At 37.7% G+C, this 20,985-nt stretch overlaps 1 protein-coding gene across 2 annotated transcripts in view; it reads right to left on the bottom strand.

Annotated features, from left to right (window-relative positions):
- BTBD9 (BTB domain containing 9) overlaps positions 1–20,985 on the bottom strand; it is a 216,874-nt gene that overhangs the window by 182,942 nt on the left and 12,947 nt on the right. For both annotated transcript variants that reach the window (XR_013540396.1, XM_072991536.2), the window contains exons 4-6: positions 20,423–20,687; positions 18,875–19,094; positions 14,974–15,093 (exon numbers count right to left, since the gene is read on the bottom strand). Coding sequence is in view for 1 of the 2 variants with exons in the window: in XM_072991536.2 (XP_072847637.2) it covers positions 14,974–15,093; positions 18,875–19,094; positions 20,423–20,687 (605 nt within the window). In the remaining variant the exon portion in view is untranslated. The remainder of the gene's footprint in view (positions 1–14,973; positions 15,094–18,874; positions 19,095–20,422; positions 20,688–20,985) is intronic.

Raw genomic sequence — 20,985 nt, 5'->3', positions numbered from 1 at the left:
TGGGTATTCTATTGTAAACATGGAGAGAGGGCCATGCTGTAAAGGAAGTATAAAGAAGTGTTCTAATATTCACACAACTGGAAGCCCTGAGTAGTGAGGCTTTCAATCACATGGAGATAAAAAGGCAATTAAAAAGTGATTAGAAAGTCCTTCAGACTTCCTCCAGTAATGCAGTGCAATCAGGAATTGAGAAGCCAGGACTACAGTTGTCCATTGCTCCCTCTCCATGCTTTAAGTTTAGAATGCCTATACAGAATGACGATTCCATTTAATTCCAAGAGAAACTCTGTTCAGTCATTACAGAAACATGTGAAGAGCCAATACAATGAAAACAACATGCTAGCCCTGACCTCTTTGTTATTATGTTCAGCATGGGAATATGGCACTCTGAAAAGCGGAAGCTACTGTACAAAGGCAGCCTATTCACATGAGCCAACATTTACATGAGCCTATTTACATGAGCCAGAATTGAGGTTTTAATCACATGCAGAGGCTTGCAAGACAGAATACATATAGAGATATATTTCCATATTTACTCAGTGATGGAGTAGGCAGGATCAATAGGTTTCCTTCAATGCATGTCAACTCTACCTGCTTCCTTACCATCTGAATAGGGCTAGATTCCTTCTAATATTGTACAAATAGAGATCCATTCATATGATGCGAATTCCCCTCAGAAAATCCCATAACACTCAGAAGCAGACTTCAAGGACATGCAGAAGAATGGAGGAGGGAAAATGGAAACTATTCTATTAGGAAAATCCGTTTCAGTAGCAAACAGACACAGTTGGCTATAATCCAGAAGAATCTTGTCATTTGTTTCCTTAATAAATACAGCAATTACAATGACATTGAATGAAAGAGTTAGGGAATGAAATTAAGTTTGGAAAATCATCAGATGATTTAAAATCAATTATCCTAGAGATTCAAATAAGATATAAGCCATATTTTAGAGGAAAGTATACAAAGAAGCCCAATATGATGCCAACACAATAGCAATAAAAAAACCACAAAATGCAAAGAGAGTGCCTCTTTTAAAAAATAAACCAAAGCAGGAACACAAATACTGAGAGAAAACTGTCAGCTGCTGAAAAGGCAATCAAAGATAACATTATTTCTAACTGCATAAAAACAATCAACAAACATTCATGTCTGTTTTATGCTTTGTGATTTTACATTTGTTGTTTTAATCTATCTTGAATTTGTTTTATGAACCTGTTGTTAGTCACTTTGATTTGTTTTGATTTGTTTTAGTGGAGAAGCAGGATAACAATATAGTTATTAAATAAATTAAATGAATTTTGAAAATCAAATGGGAGCAGAAGCATTTAGGTTCAAAAGCCATGAAAAATGATTGCAAAAAGTTAAAATAAATTCTCTGCAGTCACCTGTATGATACAAAATATTGAATACATGATCATGGATCACTGAATTCAGAGAGGCCATGTCTGGGGTATATTGTATACAGTGGGGTCTCGACTTACAAACTTAATCCATATTGGACGGCACTTTGTAAGTCGAAAAGTGTGTAAGTCGAATCAGCATTTCCCATAGGAATGCACTGAAAACCAATTAATCTGTTCCAGCTGTTTTTGGTTCTTAGGTTGAGGGGCATTTCCCATAGGAACTAATGCAAAGCTGGTTAATCCATTCCTACCACTAGGGGCAGAATTTCTTTTTTTTTCCTTTTAACCTAAGATGACTTAGGTTAAAAAAAAAGGAAAGAAATGAGGGAGAGAAGGAGGGAACAGACACCTTTTCAACAGAACACCCTGGGAAAAACCAAGCACCTTTCAGACAACAGATCATCTTGAAAAGCACCTTTTAAATCAAGACAAGCCAATACAAGCACCTTTTGGGGGAAAGGGGGGCAGCAAAGGAAGGAGGGAACACCTTTTAAAAATCCAAAAATCAAAAATTAAAAAAGCGCCAAAAAATAAAAATACAGTCCGTACCGCACTGTACCAGGCAATACCAGCAGTACCAGGCAGTTTAAAGACTGTCTCCAAATCCACTCTCAAAACGCTGGGAAGAGCGAGGAAGCAGATAAGCACCCTCTTCACTGGCCAACAGTTAACTGAAAGTTCAAACTTCATGCTTTCCCCACCTCAAACACGTTTTTTTTGGTTTGTAACTCGAATCTAAGTGTGCAAGTCGAGTCAATATTTTTCTATCAGAGTGGTTTGTAAGTCGAAATGTTTGTAACTCGAGCCGTTTGTAAGTCGAGGGTTGACTGTACTGCAAAGGTAAAACAAGACAAACTTTTATATATAACAAATTAATAAGTCACTAGGACTCAAAAACCTAGGTTAGAGCCTCTGGCTGTGGAAGCAAGAACTTGGGTTCTGTATTGTATGACTTCAAGAAGAGGGCTAGCTGGCATGTGTGGCTGATGGCATTATTTATTTAATTTATTATTTCTTTACTTAAAATAGTTATATGCCAGTTATTTGGGTAACCGTGGTCCAAGGCAGACATTGTCCCTCTAAGGTCCCCCTATCTGAACTGCAGGTCATATCCTGTCTTCATTATTACCTGCTGGAAACTGTGCAGCCAGTGACAAGCAACTCTTTGAAGTCTCTACTTGACTGTGTGCAAACCACTTGAACCTAAACATTACTGAAAAATAGTACATAACATGCATTACCACACAACGATTACTTACGGCTACAATTATTTTTGAGCCCTGTGCAATGTTCACTCTATGCAGTGCAGGAGCACTGCTGCATCAGGGGTGCATAGCTGAGTGGTTGTATCTGCACATTTGCTTCCACTTGTGGCTGGAACTCTGCATGCAGGGGGCAGGGCCTCCTTGCAAAGCTCCAGAGAATTGGAGGAAATGTTGGCTGCAAGGAAAACATTTTAGGTATCGGGTTCTTTGGGTTATAAACAAGTTCTGAAGACAGCAGTGGCAGCATGTGTCGTTCTGCCAACTCCTGCGACATTGCTGGAACCAGTTGTATTGGCTCTTGCCTTTCCATTGGACCATTTCAGCAATGTGGAGAGGGGGGATCTGCTGCTTGGGTAACAGCCTATCCTCCATATTACCTTACCTGGGCTTCATGCTCTGGAGAGGACACTCCTCGATTCAGAGCATGTTACCATAGTCTCTCGAGACTGAAGGACGCCTATACTATACTATACTATCTTCTGTACTGTCAAGTCATATAATGACTTATAGCAACCTGAACAGGGCTTTCAAGGTAAGTGAGAGATTTGAGGAGTGCTTTTACCATTTCCACTCCCCCAGTGAGTTTCCATGGTCAAGTGATTTAAACCCTGTTCTCCAAAGACCTAGTCTTTCTATCCACTACACTACACTGTGAATCAATAATTATGTGCTGTTAAATTGATTCCAACTTATGGTGATCCTTTCCAGGGGTTCTTAGGTAGAGGATATGCAGAAGTGTCTTACCATTCTCTTCTTGTGGGGATGCCCTGGAATTGTGCAGCTTGCCAAAGGATACACAGGCTGGGTCTTCTCCCAGGAGACACAGTAGGGAATTGAACTCTTAACCTGAGTGTCCGCAGCTAGACAGCTAAACCACTGAGCTATCTGACCAGCTTATAGACTTGCGTCCATATAGAAGAATTTAGGATAAAGGAGTTAAAATTCAAGTTGCTAATTTTAACATATTATAATATAATAACTTGCTGGTTCAAATGCATCCAACAGCCATGTTTAACCATTTTAATCATTGTAACAGAAAAGCAGGGACAACTTTTAAAAATAAAATGAGAACAACCCACAACATAGAAACATATTTCAAACTTTGCTTGTTTCATCTCTTAGTCCCCCAATTCCCTTTTCTTTTATATTGTCTTTTTATACATTATCAATAAGATACAAGGGGCTTTTTTTTAAAAAAACCCGTTGGTCTAACTTTTGGAACTCTTTTGCTGCTCAAGAGTAGCATGAAAATATTTTACACATAATCATCTTCCTCTATTAACAATGCAATTTGTAACTTCAAGGAAAATAGACAACTTTTTGTTTAATATAAGCCTTGAGCCATTCCCCAAGCTTCTACTGATTATCCTACAACAATCTTTTAATGCATTGTACACATACTGCTAGTTAAGAATAATCTTCACCAAGACAATTTACACAAAATGAAAAAGGCAGTTCTGTTAGTAGTGACTATCATTAAAATTTAAGATGTATTCATTCTTCTAACTAGAAACTATATACAACAGAAACACATGTAATTCTTCCTCCTGTCTTCTTGCTAAGAGGTTGCCGTCATACATCCCAAATATTTTCTTGGGTTCAGGAGTGAAATAAAAGATTATGTTTATAAGCAGAATTTGCTCTGAAACATCTTGAGAGAATAAAGCTTAAACATAAAAGATGAGAATTATTCCTGGTGTTATGCAACTAAATGCAACTCAATCACACTCTCGATTAAAGCAAGCCCAATGGCTGTTGACAGCTGGCTCAAAAAATCTTGGCTCATGAAGCTGAAAAATATGCATCAATATTCTTTTTATTCAGTGCTGAAGTTATGAATATGCATAATCACCAAGAAACTGTATCATTATCTGCTTTGCACTTCAAGTGTGAATTTAAGTGGGGCACAGTTTGTTTCAGAAATATATCAACAAACTACAATCATCTGTTTAGAAATATGGGAATACATGGATACTTTACGCAGTGACATTAGATTAATTCAACAGATGGCATTCAGTGATAAACAAACTGAAATAAACTAAGAAGTTCTGGATAAATCGAAATCAAAAAAGATACCATGCAAAAATGAGACAGATTTTCACAGCTAGTTCTAGTTGCAAAATATTAACAAGAATCCATACAATGCCGGAGGGTGGGGGAACACATGGGATGACATCCTTTTAGCAGCGTCACTTTTACAACCTTGCAGAAGCTGTAAGAAACCTGCAAATCTCTGCTATACTACAGAATTACTAAGACTTGCAATGTGTAAATTAATTCTTCAAGCAGCTTGGTAATTAGCCTTCAAACTTAATTCTTACCCATCATTTTCACAACCATATTTCTTTTGAAGGGTGAAATTGTACTAAATCAGCTGCAACCTCTGAAAGCCTTTATATGAGGACCATATGATTACATGAAGAAGTAGGTAATACATCAGTCCTCTACGTGCAGTACAATGAACATATGCCATTAGGAGCAGTAGTTAGAATTTGCTGGGTTAAAAAAAAACTACGGTAACTAATTATATACACAAAAACATAAGCAAAAACCTACAAATGCCCCCAAAAAACCCAATAATAAAAAACAACAAAAACAATTATACAAAATGTGCTGCTCCCACTGGGAGCATTTAAAAATACAACTGATTTTTCCTCCCTTTAGGGAACCCCATTCGCCTTTCAAAATTGCACTGACTCTTGGGAAGTTACATATTCCCTTCCTTTTTATTAAAACAAACTCAATAAATTATCCTCGAATATCTGTAAAAATATTTTTTTATTTATGAATTCCTTCTTCATTATCATTAACAGTTTACATATTAACGTATAATTAATTGTTTTAAACCTCTTTATCCCATTCATTTAACTGAAACTCATATTTTCTTTAGCAATTCCTAGCTACCATTAATCTTGCTACTGTTAATAAATTTGAAATTAATTATTTAGTTGTCCAAGTACATTGCTCCTTATCAAATATTAATAAAAGTGCTATTTTAGGGCATACTTCTAAATTTAAATTATTTCTTTTTTCTTTTCTTTTTTTGGAAAATCAATTGCCAATTTTAAATATATTCTCACATTCCCCCCACTTATGAAGACAAGTACCTATTTTGACATCCTGTCCAACAAAGAATAATTAATATATATTTAATTTACTTTCATCAGAATTAAATATCATCTCCAAACTAACTTATAAAATTGTTCCTTTATCCTTACATATTTTATTCCCAACGTCAGTACTTATTTGTTCTCCCAAATTGTATTCCCATAATTTCCTGTTGAGGTGGCTATGGATCCAGCCCTATTTCCAATTTGATGAACACACTAGCTCAAGTCCCGTTGCCCTGGTCCATGGGTGCTCCAGGGATGATGTCAGCAACAGCAAATTACCACCGATTAAAACTGCAACTTGATAAAGGCAATTTCAGGGTGCATATACTTGTGCACAATATGAAGCAGTCATGTGAAGCCCAAAATTGTCAAAGGATGTGTTTAATGAGCATTGATTGAATGGTGGTGATGATTTCACCCCAGTTGTGCATGAAAAGCTGAGCAACAGGATTTCAGGTATCAACTGCTAAGACCTCATTTTCAATTTCCAGCATTATATAAAAACTAAGATACAAATGCATTTTTAAAAAAGTGTTAAGCAACACTCTTGCTAAGAATATACTCCTACTTGTAACTTTTGTGAATGATAACTAATATCATTCTGAATATAAACTCATTACACTGACACGTTTTAAAATATTAATTATATAGTAATGTTGACCAGAATCCTACTTGGGACTTCCTCCAGCCAACGTACCCTCTAATTTTGAGCCCCGCTGGGTGGGGTTCCATCTCTCTCTCTCTCTCTGCTTCGCCCCTGTATGCACACATGACTCCACACACACCTCTACTCTGGGTTCCGTTGCGACTAGAACCGATCACAATCACTGTGCAGAGAAGGAAGACAGCTGCACAGAGTGAAGCAAAGTGCACACGCACGCACACACTCAGCTTAGCGAGAACCATGACTCCAGCATAAGTGTAACTGTTTACCACACCTCAGTAAATTCATCTTCATTAATTAGTCACTTCTTACATTTCTGGTTTTATGTCACTCATGCAACTCAGCCTGTGACTGTGAATGAAAGCACCAACACATTAATTTGTGTCAATTTGCTGCTGCAAATTATGCAATTACATTTTTACCTGCACAAATTACCAAAAGAGCTTTGGTCAGTGTGTTAACAGTAGAAAGACAAACAATTCACTATTTGTACCATTACTTTCACTGTAAAAGGCTTCTGGCAAGGCTGTCTGATGTGGAAAAACAATTATGATGTGCATGGATCAAATAAAAGATCTGTTTAAACCAAATTTTAAAACATGACAAACTTTATAGCAACTGATGGGAGGATTAAAGTTGTAAAATGTAGAAGTTCAGGTTTGCAAACTTTAGAATCAACTCTTTTATGACAATTAAGTTCTTAACATAAGACAATTAAGTTCCTAACATAATGCAAAAATGAATTCTCTTACCTTTCCGGATTTCCAAGACTAAACAGTTCAATATCAGTCAAATATTTTTCATAAAAATACAACAGACTACAACAGGTTCTCCATTTTCATAGTGAAATATTTCTTTTCAGCAGCTAAATAATAAGCTATATTGCCCAACATGTTGTGGATCAATACACAAAAATGGCTTTATTTCTTAACAAGATTACTGTGTATCAATCCCAATTCTAAGCATTTTTGGTCTCTTTCAAGTGTGGATAAAAATAAGAAGGCTTTTGGTGGAAGACAAAGTTCTTGGTGTCAAGTTTATTGATCTCAATCACAGCCTATAGAAAATTCCTCTTTTTTCCAGCAAGTGAAAAACAAAATAATTACTGTAGATTATAACTGCAAATCAAACACACAAAAATCTTGGGCTCAGAGAACATCCTTGTGACGTACCCCTCGCGTGTCCCCAGTTTATTTCACTAGTCTGAGGATCACAACATGTTCACTCCTTTACGCTGCCACCAGTTGACCTCTGTCAACACCCTTTAATTAGAAAGATTGAGGTCCATGCTGAGTATAAAGTTGAACAAAACAGGTTTATTGGTTACAGTTCACTTAAAGAGGTTCTTCACAGACTTTAAAGTATTCATTACATTAGTAATAACTTGTTTCACTCTTACCTCTCTATAAATCCCACACTCTTAACTGCTTCCCTTCTAATTCTGTCACACTCTCTAACTCCCACAGATCAACTTTTACTTCAGACTCTCATCTCTGAATCTAACTGACTTCTCACATCAGACTCAAATGCACTCACTCCCGTAACTCCTCTTCTCTGACTCCACCCCAACAGCTCCCATTGGTACATGCAAATAATCTCCTACATGAGCCAAAGTAGGATGATCGCCACAGTCAAGAGGTTAGAGTCGCCTTACACTGATATCTTCTACACATTAAAGGCAGATGCAATTGTTTCCCAAATTGGCCTATATATACGCGCACAATGATGTTTCCTGCCAACTGATACTTTCTGTAAAACTATGAGATAACAAGATAATAATGTAAAGGAAAATGTGAAGAGCATCTCTGAGGTGCCTCTGAGTATGCCTGCTGTTCCCTCAAGCTTCTATTAGTCGTTCCTTTCTAATTTCATAAACAAAAAAGCAAAACTACACCAAATTACTGTATTTTTCTCTGTATAAGATGATATTTTTGTCTAGACTAAAAATTGAGGGTGGTCTTATACACAGAAGTAAGCTGAGGAGAGAACAAAAAGAAGTAGAGAGGGGAAGGGGTCAAAGCTGCAGGATCACTTTGATCGCAGATTTCCCCTCCACTTCCTAAGCCCCACGGGACTTACCAAAGGAGGGAGGAAGCAGCAATCAAAGGGCCGCAGGATCATTTTGATCCCTGCTTTCCCATCCACTTCCTAAGCCCCATGGGGCTTAGCAAAAGGAGGGGGAAAGCAGTGGCTGCAGGATCACTTTGATTGCTGCTTTCCCAGCCACTTCCTAAGCCCCACAGAGCTTAGCAAGTGGAGGGGAAAGGAGCAATCAAATTTTCTAATTTGGGATTAGAAAATTGGGGTTCATCTTATACATCAGGGAATCTTATACAGAGAAAATTATGGTACAATGCAGGAAAATACTATATGCAAGCTCAGTACCTACACGTTTAATACATTCAGTATCAGCCATAAATTCCTATGGTACACTCTCAAAAATACCAGAGAAACTGGTAAAGTTATACTTTGGTGACACCATGTGGCTGTATGCCAACTTGCCATCAGCCAAGAATATTCAGAACATTCAATAAAATCTAAAGCTCTGCTAACTTTCTTGCAAGCTTCCAGGAGAGATGAAACAACATAAAAAGAAACTGAGGAATCAGTCAACACGAATGTACAGAAAACTGGTCACTTCATAATTTATAAAGCACATTTGCCATGTCATCTATAGTGAATTATGGAAGAAAACTGACAGCGTATTCAAATAAATATTTCCTGTGTTTGTCACTTTGAGTGGATAATTACTAACAAATTAATATTTACTATCTGAAAATATCCAATAGGCTTAAATATTTACTCAGAAAATAGATGATATCTGAACCACACTAGAAACTTACGTCTACCTTTTAAATCAGTTTTGTTCAACCAGATGATATAAGCTAAAACAGCAAGAAATGCCCTGAGGACAAGACTTCTGTCAAGTTGTCTACACCATTATTCCTTACATATATATTTTTTTTAAAAAAAATTCACAATAAGAAATAGAAGGAGGCATGTCTAGTATCCCCAATGTGTGACAATCAAGAAAAACCAAGTACATATGGAAGGACACTATCAATAGTGCCCAGTGCATTTCTACAAACTTGCACGTCAATTCTATCACTCTTTAAACAGCTTAACAATAAGTCAGCAGCAGCATAGAAGAAGCAGCAACAACTTTATTGCAAATGACCAAAGGCCTTTACATTATACAATATACAATGTAAAAAAAAAATTCCAATTTAAAAACAGGAAGTTAAAATACTCACTGAAGAGCTTATCAACAGTCCAAGCATACTATACTTAAACACAAACACCCAGACCCACCAGTCATACTAGCAGTACTTATATAATGTTCTGATCCTTAAGAAAACATGAATGTAACTTCTTGGCTGCCAGTGCAAACTGAATCTTTCCCTAGGACTCATATAAAGGGGGCAGAATAATAAACAATAAATGACATAGTCAATCTGAGTACAGCCAAAAACCCATTTACATTTCATGACTAGAATTCCTAGGGGCCCTGCCATTATAATGGGTTGAGATCAGGACCACAATTTCAGCAAGATAGCTAGGGAGATTAGGCAGAATCTCATCTGTGTTTTGCATATGTATATTGGTCCCAAAACTGCAGCTAAAATGGGGAATCCTGTTCAGGTGTAATTCTGTTAGTAATCTCAAAAGCTTTTTGTGTCCTGATATATTTCACAAATACTGTACAGTATTCTGAGTCTCATTAACAGAATGCTGTCACAACTCTTGAAGCTTATCTGTACCTCACATCTATCTTATACCAGCATCAGTTTTAAGGATCCACTTAAGCTATTTTTCTCTTCGTAAATTAACTGGAATTTTACAATCTGTTAAAGCCCCAGATTGTATTTGTTGAAATCTTAAGATCATTCTAAGCAGGAGATGGTTACTATCAAGTACATCATCAATTACCTGGGGACTCACAGAGGGTGACCTCAGAAAGTAGTCAACCAAACTGTCTCCTTTATCATTTAAACTGAGCTTTCTAAATGGGGACCATTATAGCCCACAAACTAGAATTTATAAATCAGGTAAAAAAAAAAAAAGAACATCTTGGTGCTCTAGAGAAAATAGGTGTTTGTATCTCTCCTGAGCTTAAGTCCAAGGGCCTTTTTCATCATATGACAATTGTTGCCCTTTCTAATACTGAGACTGCCACAAAATATAGGAAGAAGAGTATCAAATAAATCATCCAGTTTAGCCCAAACCTCTGCTGCTCAACCAATAGCTCAGAGTGGGAAATAAATATAAACACAAATTGAAGGGCCTGGTTTGCAATCTTGGATAATTAGAACCAGCCGGTAATTGGAATTTAAGCCAACTATCTCTATTCCCTCCACTTCTGTGCAAAAGAGATTGAGATAGCCAAACTCTCACTATTGTGAGCTGAAGAGAAAAGTTTCTGTACAGAATGTTTCCTTGTCCTAAATCCTTGCAGATTAAAGAATCTCTACTTTTTAAGTCATAGTTACCACTATTTTTATATGTTAGCTTATGGGTAATAAGGTTCATAGCTGGTTTAAATTTGGACTATGAATGGATGATATGCATTCCTCATTTGAACTATATTGCTATACCTTTAAATTTAAGTTTGAGTAGTGAGCACGTTTTCTGCAAATGTCAGATGCACCATGCCTCCCATCTTAGGCTTTGTAGGATGTACAAAAGATCATTTTATATTCATTAGGGCAGTGGTTCCCTACCTTGGGTAACCCAGATGTTCTTGACTTTAACTCCCAGAAACCCTGGCTACCACAGCTGGTGGTGAAAGCTTCTGGGAACTACAGTCCAAAAACACCTGGATTACACAAGTTTGGGAACCACTGCATTAGGTCCCAATCATCATAACCACATGTTATTTGGCCTTCTTTCCCCATTTTCAAAGCATTAAAGAAATAAGTATAACAAACTGTTTTAGTATACTAGGTATACTAAATGTATAGTAGCTCCCTCATGGAAAAATAGGCCAAGGCTATAAAATCTGCCATTCATAGACTTCTAGATCAATGTTTTCACCTTCAACAAATTTGCATAAGCAAAGTGCAAAATAAATTACATAACCTCTAATACAATAAAGATTCAATTATTAATAAGATGCATCAGTTAATAACCAAAAAACGTATCACCATACATTATATCAGCTTCATGATTAAACAACTTCATCTGAAAAGCACAAACTTCCTTACTGAACAGTGAATACTATATGTACTTATGTTCTTGTGCCAAAATAGGAAGGTCTATATCACAGAATTTTATTGAAAAAGAGTTGTCTTTTCTTTTAACAAAAATAAATTCACTCTTCCATGATGCTTACAGTAATTTTCCATGCTAGGGCTTGATCATGTTCACACTCAGATTCAGAAGCATCAGACACTTCTGCACATATACTTGGAATAACTCTTTCTTAATTTGATTCATTGTAACTAAATTAAACTGCTCAGCATTCAATTCAATTTAGGACTAAGAAGAAAGTAATTCCTTCAGAGTGAAGTTTTTTTTTCTGGGCCAAAATTCTTTCTGTTCCTTTAATCAGTATCCTCTTATAATAAACAAGGAAGTTACTGGTTCTCCAAAATGTTTACAATGTGTAGATATAAAGATTCTACAATCACCTTGATATTTCTACCTGTACATACAATAAAAAACATATTTGGATTTATTCTCAAAGACTTTCACAGCCAGGATCTGATGGTTGTTGTGGGTTTTCTAGGCTGTTTGGCCGTGTTCTTAAGGTTTTTCTTCCTAACGTTTAGCCAGTCTCTGTGGCTGGCGTCTTCAGAGGACATGATTCAGAACTCTGTTGTGCTCTGGTGCAGTTTGTTGGATAGTTGAGTATTTATAGCTGTGGCATCAGCTTTTCTCCTTTTCAGGAGATTGGGTGACACGCTGATCACCATAATCACCCAATCTCCTGAAAAGGACAAAAGCTGATCCCACAGTTATAAATATTCAACTATCCAACAAATTGCACCAGAGCACAAATAGAGTTCTGAATCCTGTCCTCTGAAGATGCCAGCCACAGAGACTGCCGGAACATTAGGAAGAAAAACCTTAAGAACACGGCCAAACCACCTGGAAAACCCACAACAACCATATTTGGATTTGCTTTCACTTTCCTCTAAAATTAAAACACACACACACTAGGGCAAGGCATAAAACAGCTCCTCCATGACCAGAAGGTTATCTTCTACATAACGAAGACCAACGTTTTCTGAGTCATAATGGTTTACTTACACAATACTATAAGCAAATATGTGGCCCAATCAGTGGCTCTGTTGCAATGTACTATGCAAAGAATGTAATGATAGTGCCAATGGTTTAAAAACAAAAATGAACTTTTCAAAATGCTATTCAAAGCCAATCCCAAGTTGTAATACTGTCAATATATTGCAAGTAACAGAGCGAATGACAGATTAGGCAGACTTAATCAGCCTCTATTGTGAAATTTCTGGAATACATTTACATTTTAATAAACTAACTAAAAGAGACTGTGCATTGTGTGGAACATGTTCTTCCATTGTGACTTTGTCGTTATGTTCCTATGAAGTTAGCATTCTAACTAAAAACTAAAACTAAACAGGGAATACAGAACAAGAAAACAAACCAAGGAAAACTCCATGAAGCAATCTACACAATCCTAACCATCCAAGACAATATTAATGACTATTATTAAAATGAAAGGCAGTACGCATTCTTTGAATGTTTTTGGTAGTTCAGATCCATATGTCTCTTATTTTATTATGCCTAGTGTTTCTCCACTGCTGCATAAATCCTCAGGAATCAGAAGATGAGATGCTCTCTACCTGTCTGAATCTCCAGTTGCCCATAGACAGTTGTGCTTTCCAAAACATTTCTAACTCAATGATTATCTTCTCAGAAACTACTTTTACTTTAATTCAGAATAAATACAAATGTTATAACTGCCCCTCTTTTTCAAAATAAAATAATTATCTTTTCCTTTTCTAAAAACAACTTTTATTACGTTTTTGAGGACATCTCTGCTTTGAATCACTCTCTTGAAACCCCTGAGGACTTCAAAGAAAACAGATAAAAACAAAATTCCCAGAAAATGCTATTGTTACTTTGTGCATCTCTCCAATAGTTTATCCCCTTGAGCACTTACTTCTCTGCTCTTAGAAAAAAAATATTTTTCTCAATCCAAGTCAGGAAAAAATATATAAAAACAATTATTCTAGAAAGCTGAAATGTAACATCTGTACCATAGGGTAAAGAGAGCTTTAAATAAAGATTGACAGAGAACAGAAGGAAAAACATATACTTTGCAGATCCGTTGCAACTGCAATCCATGTCTCATTGCAAACATTTAAAATTAAGTTGTTAAATTGCAGCTGCCTCAACAGTGAAGTTAGTATCTTCTACAGGAAAACAAAAAATGATGGAAACTAAAAATGCATTTGATTCTGTGGCAACACTTAACTCTGATTCTCAGAAGCAATAAGCTTAAACTGGCATTACAAAATTAGCTATGCATAAACTATGTATTTTGCAACCAGTGGCCAAAATCCTTCTGTGTAACTCCCAGAGGCACAGTAGAAATGACATCACCTGCTGTGGCACAACCTGGAATTTTAGCAGCTGCTAATTAGAGTCCATATTGCAACCTGTGAATCCACCTGACTTGCAAGCAGTAAGATTGTAGCAGGCCCTCAAATTAGCAACCTCTAGTTACAGAAACTCAGAATAGATTCAGGGTCATGTCCCTGCAGTGTGCAAGTTGCAAGGATTCTGACACTCATTAGAGTGTATGAGTGTATGTTCATCAGATCTGAAGCTCCCATACATCTTTGTGAGCTGCAGCGAATCCTTGTGATTCCCATAATACAGTGCCGTACTTTTCTCAACATTTGAAGCAGCAGCAGCAGCACAGGAATGGTATGGAGGTACAAAAGGTTGACTTCTGGTTTGGAGGGTTTCATTCGCACAATTCTGAGTGAATGTAAGTCCCTGAACTCCAAAAACCCCATTTCAAATGACATCATTTCCCCTGCAATAATGTAAGTTATGCAAGAGGACTTTGGCCACTCCTGAGTTGTAGTTTAAGTAGTAGCTAACTGATAAGTTACCAGAGATAATAACAATTTCTGGATTGTTTCTCTCTTTTTTTCAGCCATATTTTATCAAAATTAAAGAGAAACAGCAATTTAAACAGCAATATAAAGAACTTGCAAAAGTAGGCTGTTCTGTGCAATTTTTACTATATATAATTACATATTAAACAGCTGTTGGCTTCTTGTGCTACAGGACTGAAAAACAAAAATGCTTGTATATGAAAACGAAGAGAGGATGTGGGGAGAAATTGGCAATTTTTTTCTAAATACAGAAAACCTGCAGCCCCTAATTCATAATCACAAATACCTCAATAGCTGATTAGCCCTTTTTAAAGTCTCTGTTCTTAGAATTGGTTGTATTATTTCAAGCTATATCAAAATAATTCAGACTCATCCAATAACAAAACATGTACTAAGGCTCTCACATTCTGCACCAACCTGCAGACACGTGCTGGAAAATACAGTTTCTGCCATGATCGACAGAGGTATTTCGAGTGATCGATGACACGAATCCAGTCCAGCTCATCCATGGATACTTCAATATAATAGGAGTAAGATCTTTGAAAAAGAAATGAAATAACTTTTAAAAAATGAAATTTTCCACACACCAAATTTACAAAAATGCTCTATGAATCAAAAGACCTGATTATTCCAAGATTACACCAATTCCACAGGATGACATAAATGTAAGTACACAATACAATTCCACCATTGATGGCAATATGAAATGTGTTTGTTTTCATATTCATAAACCTCAACAGATGCTGAAGAACCTTGGACCTGGATACCCTTGCAGAAGCAATCTGAAAGGGCCGTAAGAGCTAGCATCTGAGCCCTGTCCATAGAAAAACAGGATCTGGCCACTGATGAATCTAGGCACCAATGAAATGAACTGAAGAAATCAAAGTGAGATGTTGACACAAAGACTTGATATTTTTTTCACAAAGTGATAGAAAAGTTGAGATCTATTCAGAGTAAGTCAGAGTTTATTATCAAAAAACATTCATCTATGTTATGGAAACATTGTCACCCCCTCTGATACAGAAAAATGCAACAAATGCTGCTAAACACTTCATGAAGACCATTGCTATAATCTGCAACTCCTATCAATCTAAGCCACATGTGGCTCCTGAGCACAATTCTTGCAAAACTGTAACCAGACAATCAGCTGCATACCAAGTCATTTTGATTTGCTGGACAGTCAAGTGATGGGACTTGCTCCAAAAAGAATTGCTGCCAAATTTATTTGATCATTTAGGGGACACTATATGCCAATATCCATCTTCTCAAATAGAAGTTGCTAATAAGCAGCCATGGCTGGTTGGTAGTTACCTGCATGGGCAAATAGGGCTATCAATGGCTAGAAACAAAATCCCTTTACATGTAGAGAGATGCAGAGAGATATCAATTTCCCTCACATATTGTTGGAACTATACCTGCTGAGAATATAACCAATAGTGATAAGCCTCTTAAAGATAATAAGTCAAGAATATAGCAGTGTGCAGCACATTTTGTAGAGGGTTTCCATCTCGTAGCTTTCCTTCTGGTGTGCTGCATCAATCTGAAGCTAATCAAAATTGGTGCAGTTAAATATCTATGGATGATTCAGCAGAGGTTGAGTAGACAGATAAGTTAAAATCACTATCAGCGCTGAAGAAGGAGACTAAATGACTTATATGAAGAGAAGATCACTACCAAATTCATTTGTAACAGAAGGTCAGTTCTCATCATAGCTTTCTTTTTAGGCTACTTTCCTTTTGGTTCTGAAACAGATACCTGCCCATGCCACTTCTCAGAGTAACGTGCACTTGGAATAAAGTGGACAGAGTTGAAACCTGAGATGTCACTGACAATGATATAGATATCAATGTCAAGGATATTGAATGCTAAAGATGGTGAGGACTGAAACATCAAAGAAGCAGTGGCAGTGCAGATAGAATTCAAAGTCTTAGACAACAAATCTTCACTGAACAAATGATGGAAAGCAGCACATTTAAAGCAGCCTAAACTGCTGTTTTCAACAACTGCTCCTAGATAAACATCTTTAGATGATATACGTAACTCTTTTAAAACATGTATTGTGATACCCTGCAAACAGAGCAGGATTGAGTCAGATGTTCCACACTCAATCAGCAGACACCTTTTGATTATCTCAGATGGCAATCTTTCCCCTACAGCCATTCCATTTTATAAAGGAGATCATTCAAGCCATAAAGTCCTAGGAGAAGCCCCAAATGCTGACAAAAAAAACTGTTGAAAAATCCAGTCATTAAGCATTACAGGAAAATATAAACAAACATTTACATAGATTAAATAGTCATCAAAAATTGAAAGCCAAAGAAAGAATTTTACAAACTGCTGCTTTTGTAGGAAATGAAAAGGAACTAAGCGGAGGTGGCTGAAGAACACTCCCGAAGAACACTGGAGCATGCATGGTGGAGGTTAAGACTGAGGTTCCCACTAAAAGCTACTTGTCTCTAGAATGCTCCATGCAGACACAAGACCCACATGTGTAAGACACAGAGATCACAAAAAAGATTCACCAGACTCAGCAACTCTCAGACTCAGCCATGATAGATAAAGGGAGTGATACGATAGATAAAGGGAGTGGGGGAAACCTAGGTAGGGTAATGGTTGTAGAGACAAAGAAATTGCTTATTGATCAAATTGACTTCAAAAGAAACAAAAATTATCTCTGTGAAAGACCTTGATACTTCGTTGCAAACAGAGGAAGGTTTCACTGAAGAAAAAGTCATTAACTTCTACAAAGAAGCATTGCCTGCAGCTTACACAAATAGTGAATCCATGATAATAATGCAATAGCACTTAATTTCAAGCTAATGTTGAAATAGAATATATTCATAAGTCAAGGGAAGAAGAGTGAAGAGTTATTCATCATAGATTGTAGTTTCCCCCAGAAAACTGGGTAGATAAACTGCTGGTTACAGGAATAGCAAACTGTTCAATTTTTCTGCAAAGCACCCTTTCCTCATAGCTCCCCATTGAGATATTTCCCCCTTTAAGTGTGAAATTCTACAGCACGGAACTACAGAAACATGACTCTGTGTATCTTAATCAAAGTCTGGGAGGCTGGGAGTACTCCAAGAGGCACTCCTCAGAGTGTACCATCCGCCTCCTCAATCGAAGACACCAAGAGACAAATATCTACCCTGGAAGAACACCTAAAGGGACTATGTTTGGAAGAGCAGGGGCAGGAGGAAAAAGAGGCGAAGGCACCACTAGAGGGTGATATTTCAGCAGGAAGGAGGGAAGGGATAAAAGGAAAGGAGGGGGAAGGGCAGTTGGAAATTGAAGAGGGCAACGCTTGTGGGTTACAGGAGGAGGATGAAAGAGAGAAGGATTAGGTGGAAATAGTACACGAAGCCCCCTGGACATGGGAGTGGAAAGAGTTTAAGGTCCCTAGGGAGTATGCTGAAAAGGAGTGGAAGAAGAAAGTCTACAGAAAGGCACCTTATTGGGGTGAGAAAGAAGAAAGAGAAAGAAGGAGAAAGTTTAGAGAGTGGCAGCAGCGGGAGGTCCAGAGGTGAGATAATAAGGCCATGTACTAGACCATGTAGACTTGGGAAACCCATGGAGGAAGTCCATTCCGACCGAGGTTGAGGCAAAACCCGGGCAAGAATGTCTGGGAACCACAGGTAGGCTAGGTTTTCCACCCTCCCCAATAAGGTTAACAGCAAGTGTACCCGATGAATCAGGCATTCCACAGATGTTCCTCCCCCTTACAATTAAAAGGGAATTTGTAATAGTTGGATGGAAAAGGAAAAAAAATGACACATCCCTGAAGTAGGAGAAAGAATCTGTTATCAACGTTGAAATTAACAAGTTGTTACCAAATAAAGATGTTTTGTTAAAAACTCACGGTGCCCCCAAGTCATTCTTAAATCGAGAACCAGACGAAGGAGAAAAGGGAACTATACAGAATCACAAAATCTATCTATGTAGCGACTGGATAACTCAGTGTGTTAGGCATCTGGCGACAGAGGAAGAGGTTGGAAGTTCAATTCCCCACTGCGCCTCCTGGAAGAACCAGCCTGTGTGGCCTTGGGCAAGCTGCACTGTCCCAGGGCACCCCCAGAAGAAAGTAATGATAAATCACTTCTGAGTACTCGGTACCTAGAAAACTCTGAAAAGGGTCACCATAAGTCAGAAGTGACTTAACAGTCCACAATTATTATTATTATTATTCTGTAGCATTCAGTTACTGATGGTGGTGTACTGTGACTTGATGCTGAAAACTATACCCTGATCCCACCCTTTCCCAAACTATTCTAAGAGAAAAACTAATAAAAAGAATAAATTTGATTTATAAGCAACTTACCTACTGTCACGATCCCATAGCAATAGTCGAATATGGTTGATTATTGATGGTTGACCCAATTTAATTTCAATACCAGAACGGCAGTCATCATCAATGGGATGACGGGAAAATCCATGATCTAAATCATAGTTCTGTGTGTCTCCATCTAACAAAGCAGATTTCAATTCTCCTTTTACCACTTGGGCTCCATATTTCATAGTGGCAATGTTCTCACCTGGTACTGGGATAAAAGAGGAGGGTGTGGTAAAGTGTTTTGTGTTATTTGCTCCCAGCACAGAAGGGAAAACACAGAAAATTTTGATAAAAGCCATTACTCCTACATAGAAAAAGCCTTCTACTTGATTGGAGCTATGCCTCTCTCATCTCTTGTTTTGGAACATTTGTCAGGAGAATAAAAATGTCTGACACATAGGTGTAACTCATTACTAAGTTGTTGTTTTCAAGCAATGGGCTAGGACATATCACATGACTACAGCAAGTCTCACCGATTCTGGAAAGCCAGAATCATGGCTACCTTCAAACAAAATATGTTCAAAACACATTTTTGCTATTAGGCATACATGTTCTGGTTCTTAATGCTCAATCTTGGGGAAAATAGCACCAACAAATGTGAACAATGTTTTAAAGAAAACAGCTCAACATGCCACTAAAGATTTTCAGCCTCCTTAAGGTAACAGTTGAAGGAAGTGAGCGGTGAACCTATTAGTTACAATTGTTACTATCTACATTGAATGACTGACTATTTCAGAAACACTTCTAGGAATCCTGTTAAACAAGCAGAGGGTTTATCCAAAAGCAACACAGGCAGAAGATCAGTCATACACATAATACTTCCTTCATCTCTTCCCACCAGTATCTCCAAAAGAGCTGGATTCCGTCACCAGGTGAATACAACAGGAGGAATCATCTGAAGTTGGGTTCCAAACCAGGACTAACCAACTCTCAGCAGAGACAAGAAATATTGGTTGCAAGTAGAGATAGCTGTATTCGTATTTGTATACGAATATCCCCATGCAGTTGGAGTTAACAAGGGTCCAGCACCTGAGGCCGGACCGTCCACTCACATGTCCAGCAGCAGCCCCTCTCTTCCTTCCAATCACTCTGGTGCACTGCTCAGTAGCCTTGCAGGGACACTCGTCCTCCCTTCCTCTCCCAGGAATGGCTAGATGACACGGAAGAGAACAGTGCTTGGGAGTGACTGGAAGCAGCAGCAGACATGTGAGTGTAAGGTCAAGCCCCAGGGGCCAGGCCCCCAACTCCAGCTGTGTGGAGATATTCTTACATGAATATGAATACCCCCATCTCTAGTTGCAAGCATAACTCCATGAGAATAGGTGCTTTTCTATTAAACCAAACTGCTGGAAACATTCATTGCACTGAATGTTCCTATGATACCCAAGAATCAGAATAATGAAAAGTTAACAATTTCAGAAACTTTCTATTTGTACTACTTAACATTTCCAGGGCATCAACAGTAAGCCAAAATGATTTCAACTAAAGAGAAATATACAAAACATTTCTTTATTAGCATGGAAAACTGAGGCTTACTTAACATGCCCCTATAGTTGAGGTCCATATCTCGACTTTCTGATCGAACTTTGATGGCATCCAAAATGGCATCAGGTGAAAGCAAGCCAGAAGGCCTTACAACATTTAAAAGCTCTGTCAAACTCATCAGAGGTAAGCGCACTGCTTGCATAATTTCAGCATGATCTTCCTTGGGATTGTGTTTACACCAGTTCATCAAGGCCTGGAAAATATCCTTCTCAGGTGCTGCAAATGAATCCCTCAGTACAATACTGAGAACAGCTGGCTAAAAGTCAAGGGGAAAAAGTTAAAGTCATTATAGCAGAACTTTGAATTACAACACTGACTTAAAACACATCTAACTGCACTTTTTCAAACATCATCTGTCCACTACATTCATTGTTGATGGTTGTTAAATATATATTTCATCTTTCAGATTCAAATTATGACTGTGTTAACTAGCATATTTATAAACAAATGGAAATATCCCACAGTAGCATTCTGCTGGAGTAAAAATGGGACCCCGGAGAACTGGGAGGCAGACAATCCTGCCGCTGCACTGCAGACCTCCCTACTTTCTCAGA

This window comes from Pogona vitticeps, chromosome 1 (assembly GCF_051106095.1).
Source record: "Pogona vitticeps strain Pit_001003342236 chromosome 1, PviZW2.1, whole genome shotgun sequence".
Classification (NCBI taxonomy): Eukaryota; Metazoa; Chordata; class Lepidosauria; order Squamata; family Agamidae; genus Pogona; species Pogona vitticeps.
Note: the sequence above shows the minus strand (reverse complement) of the source record. Positions and strands in the feature narration are given on the sequence as shown.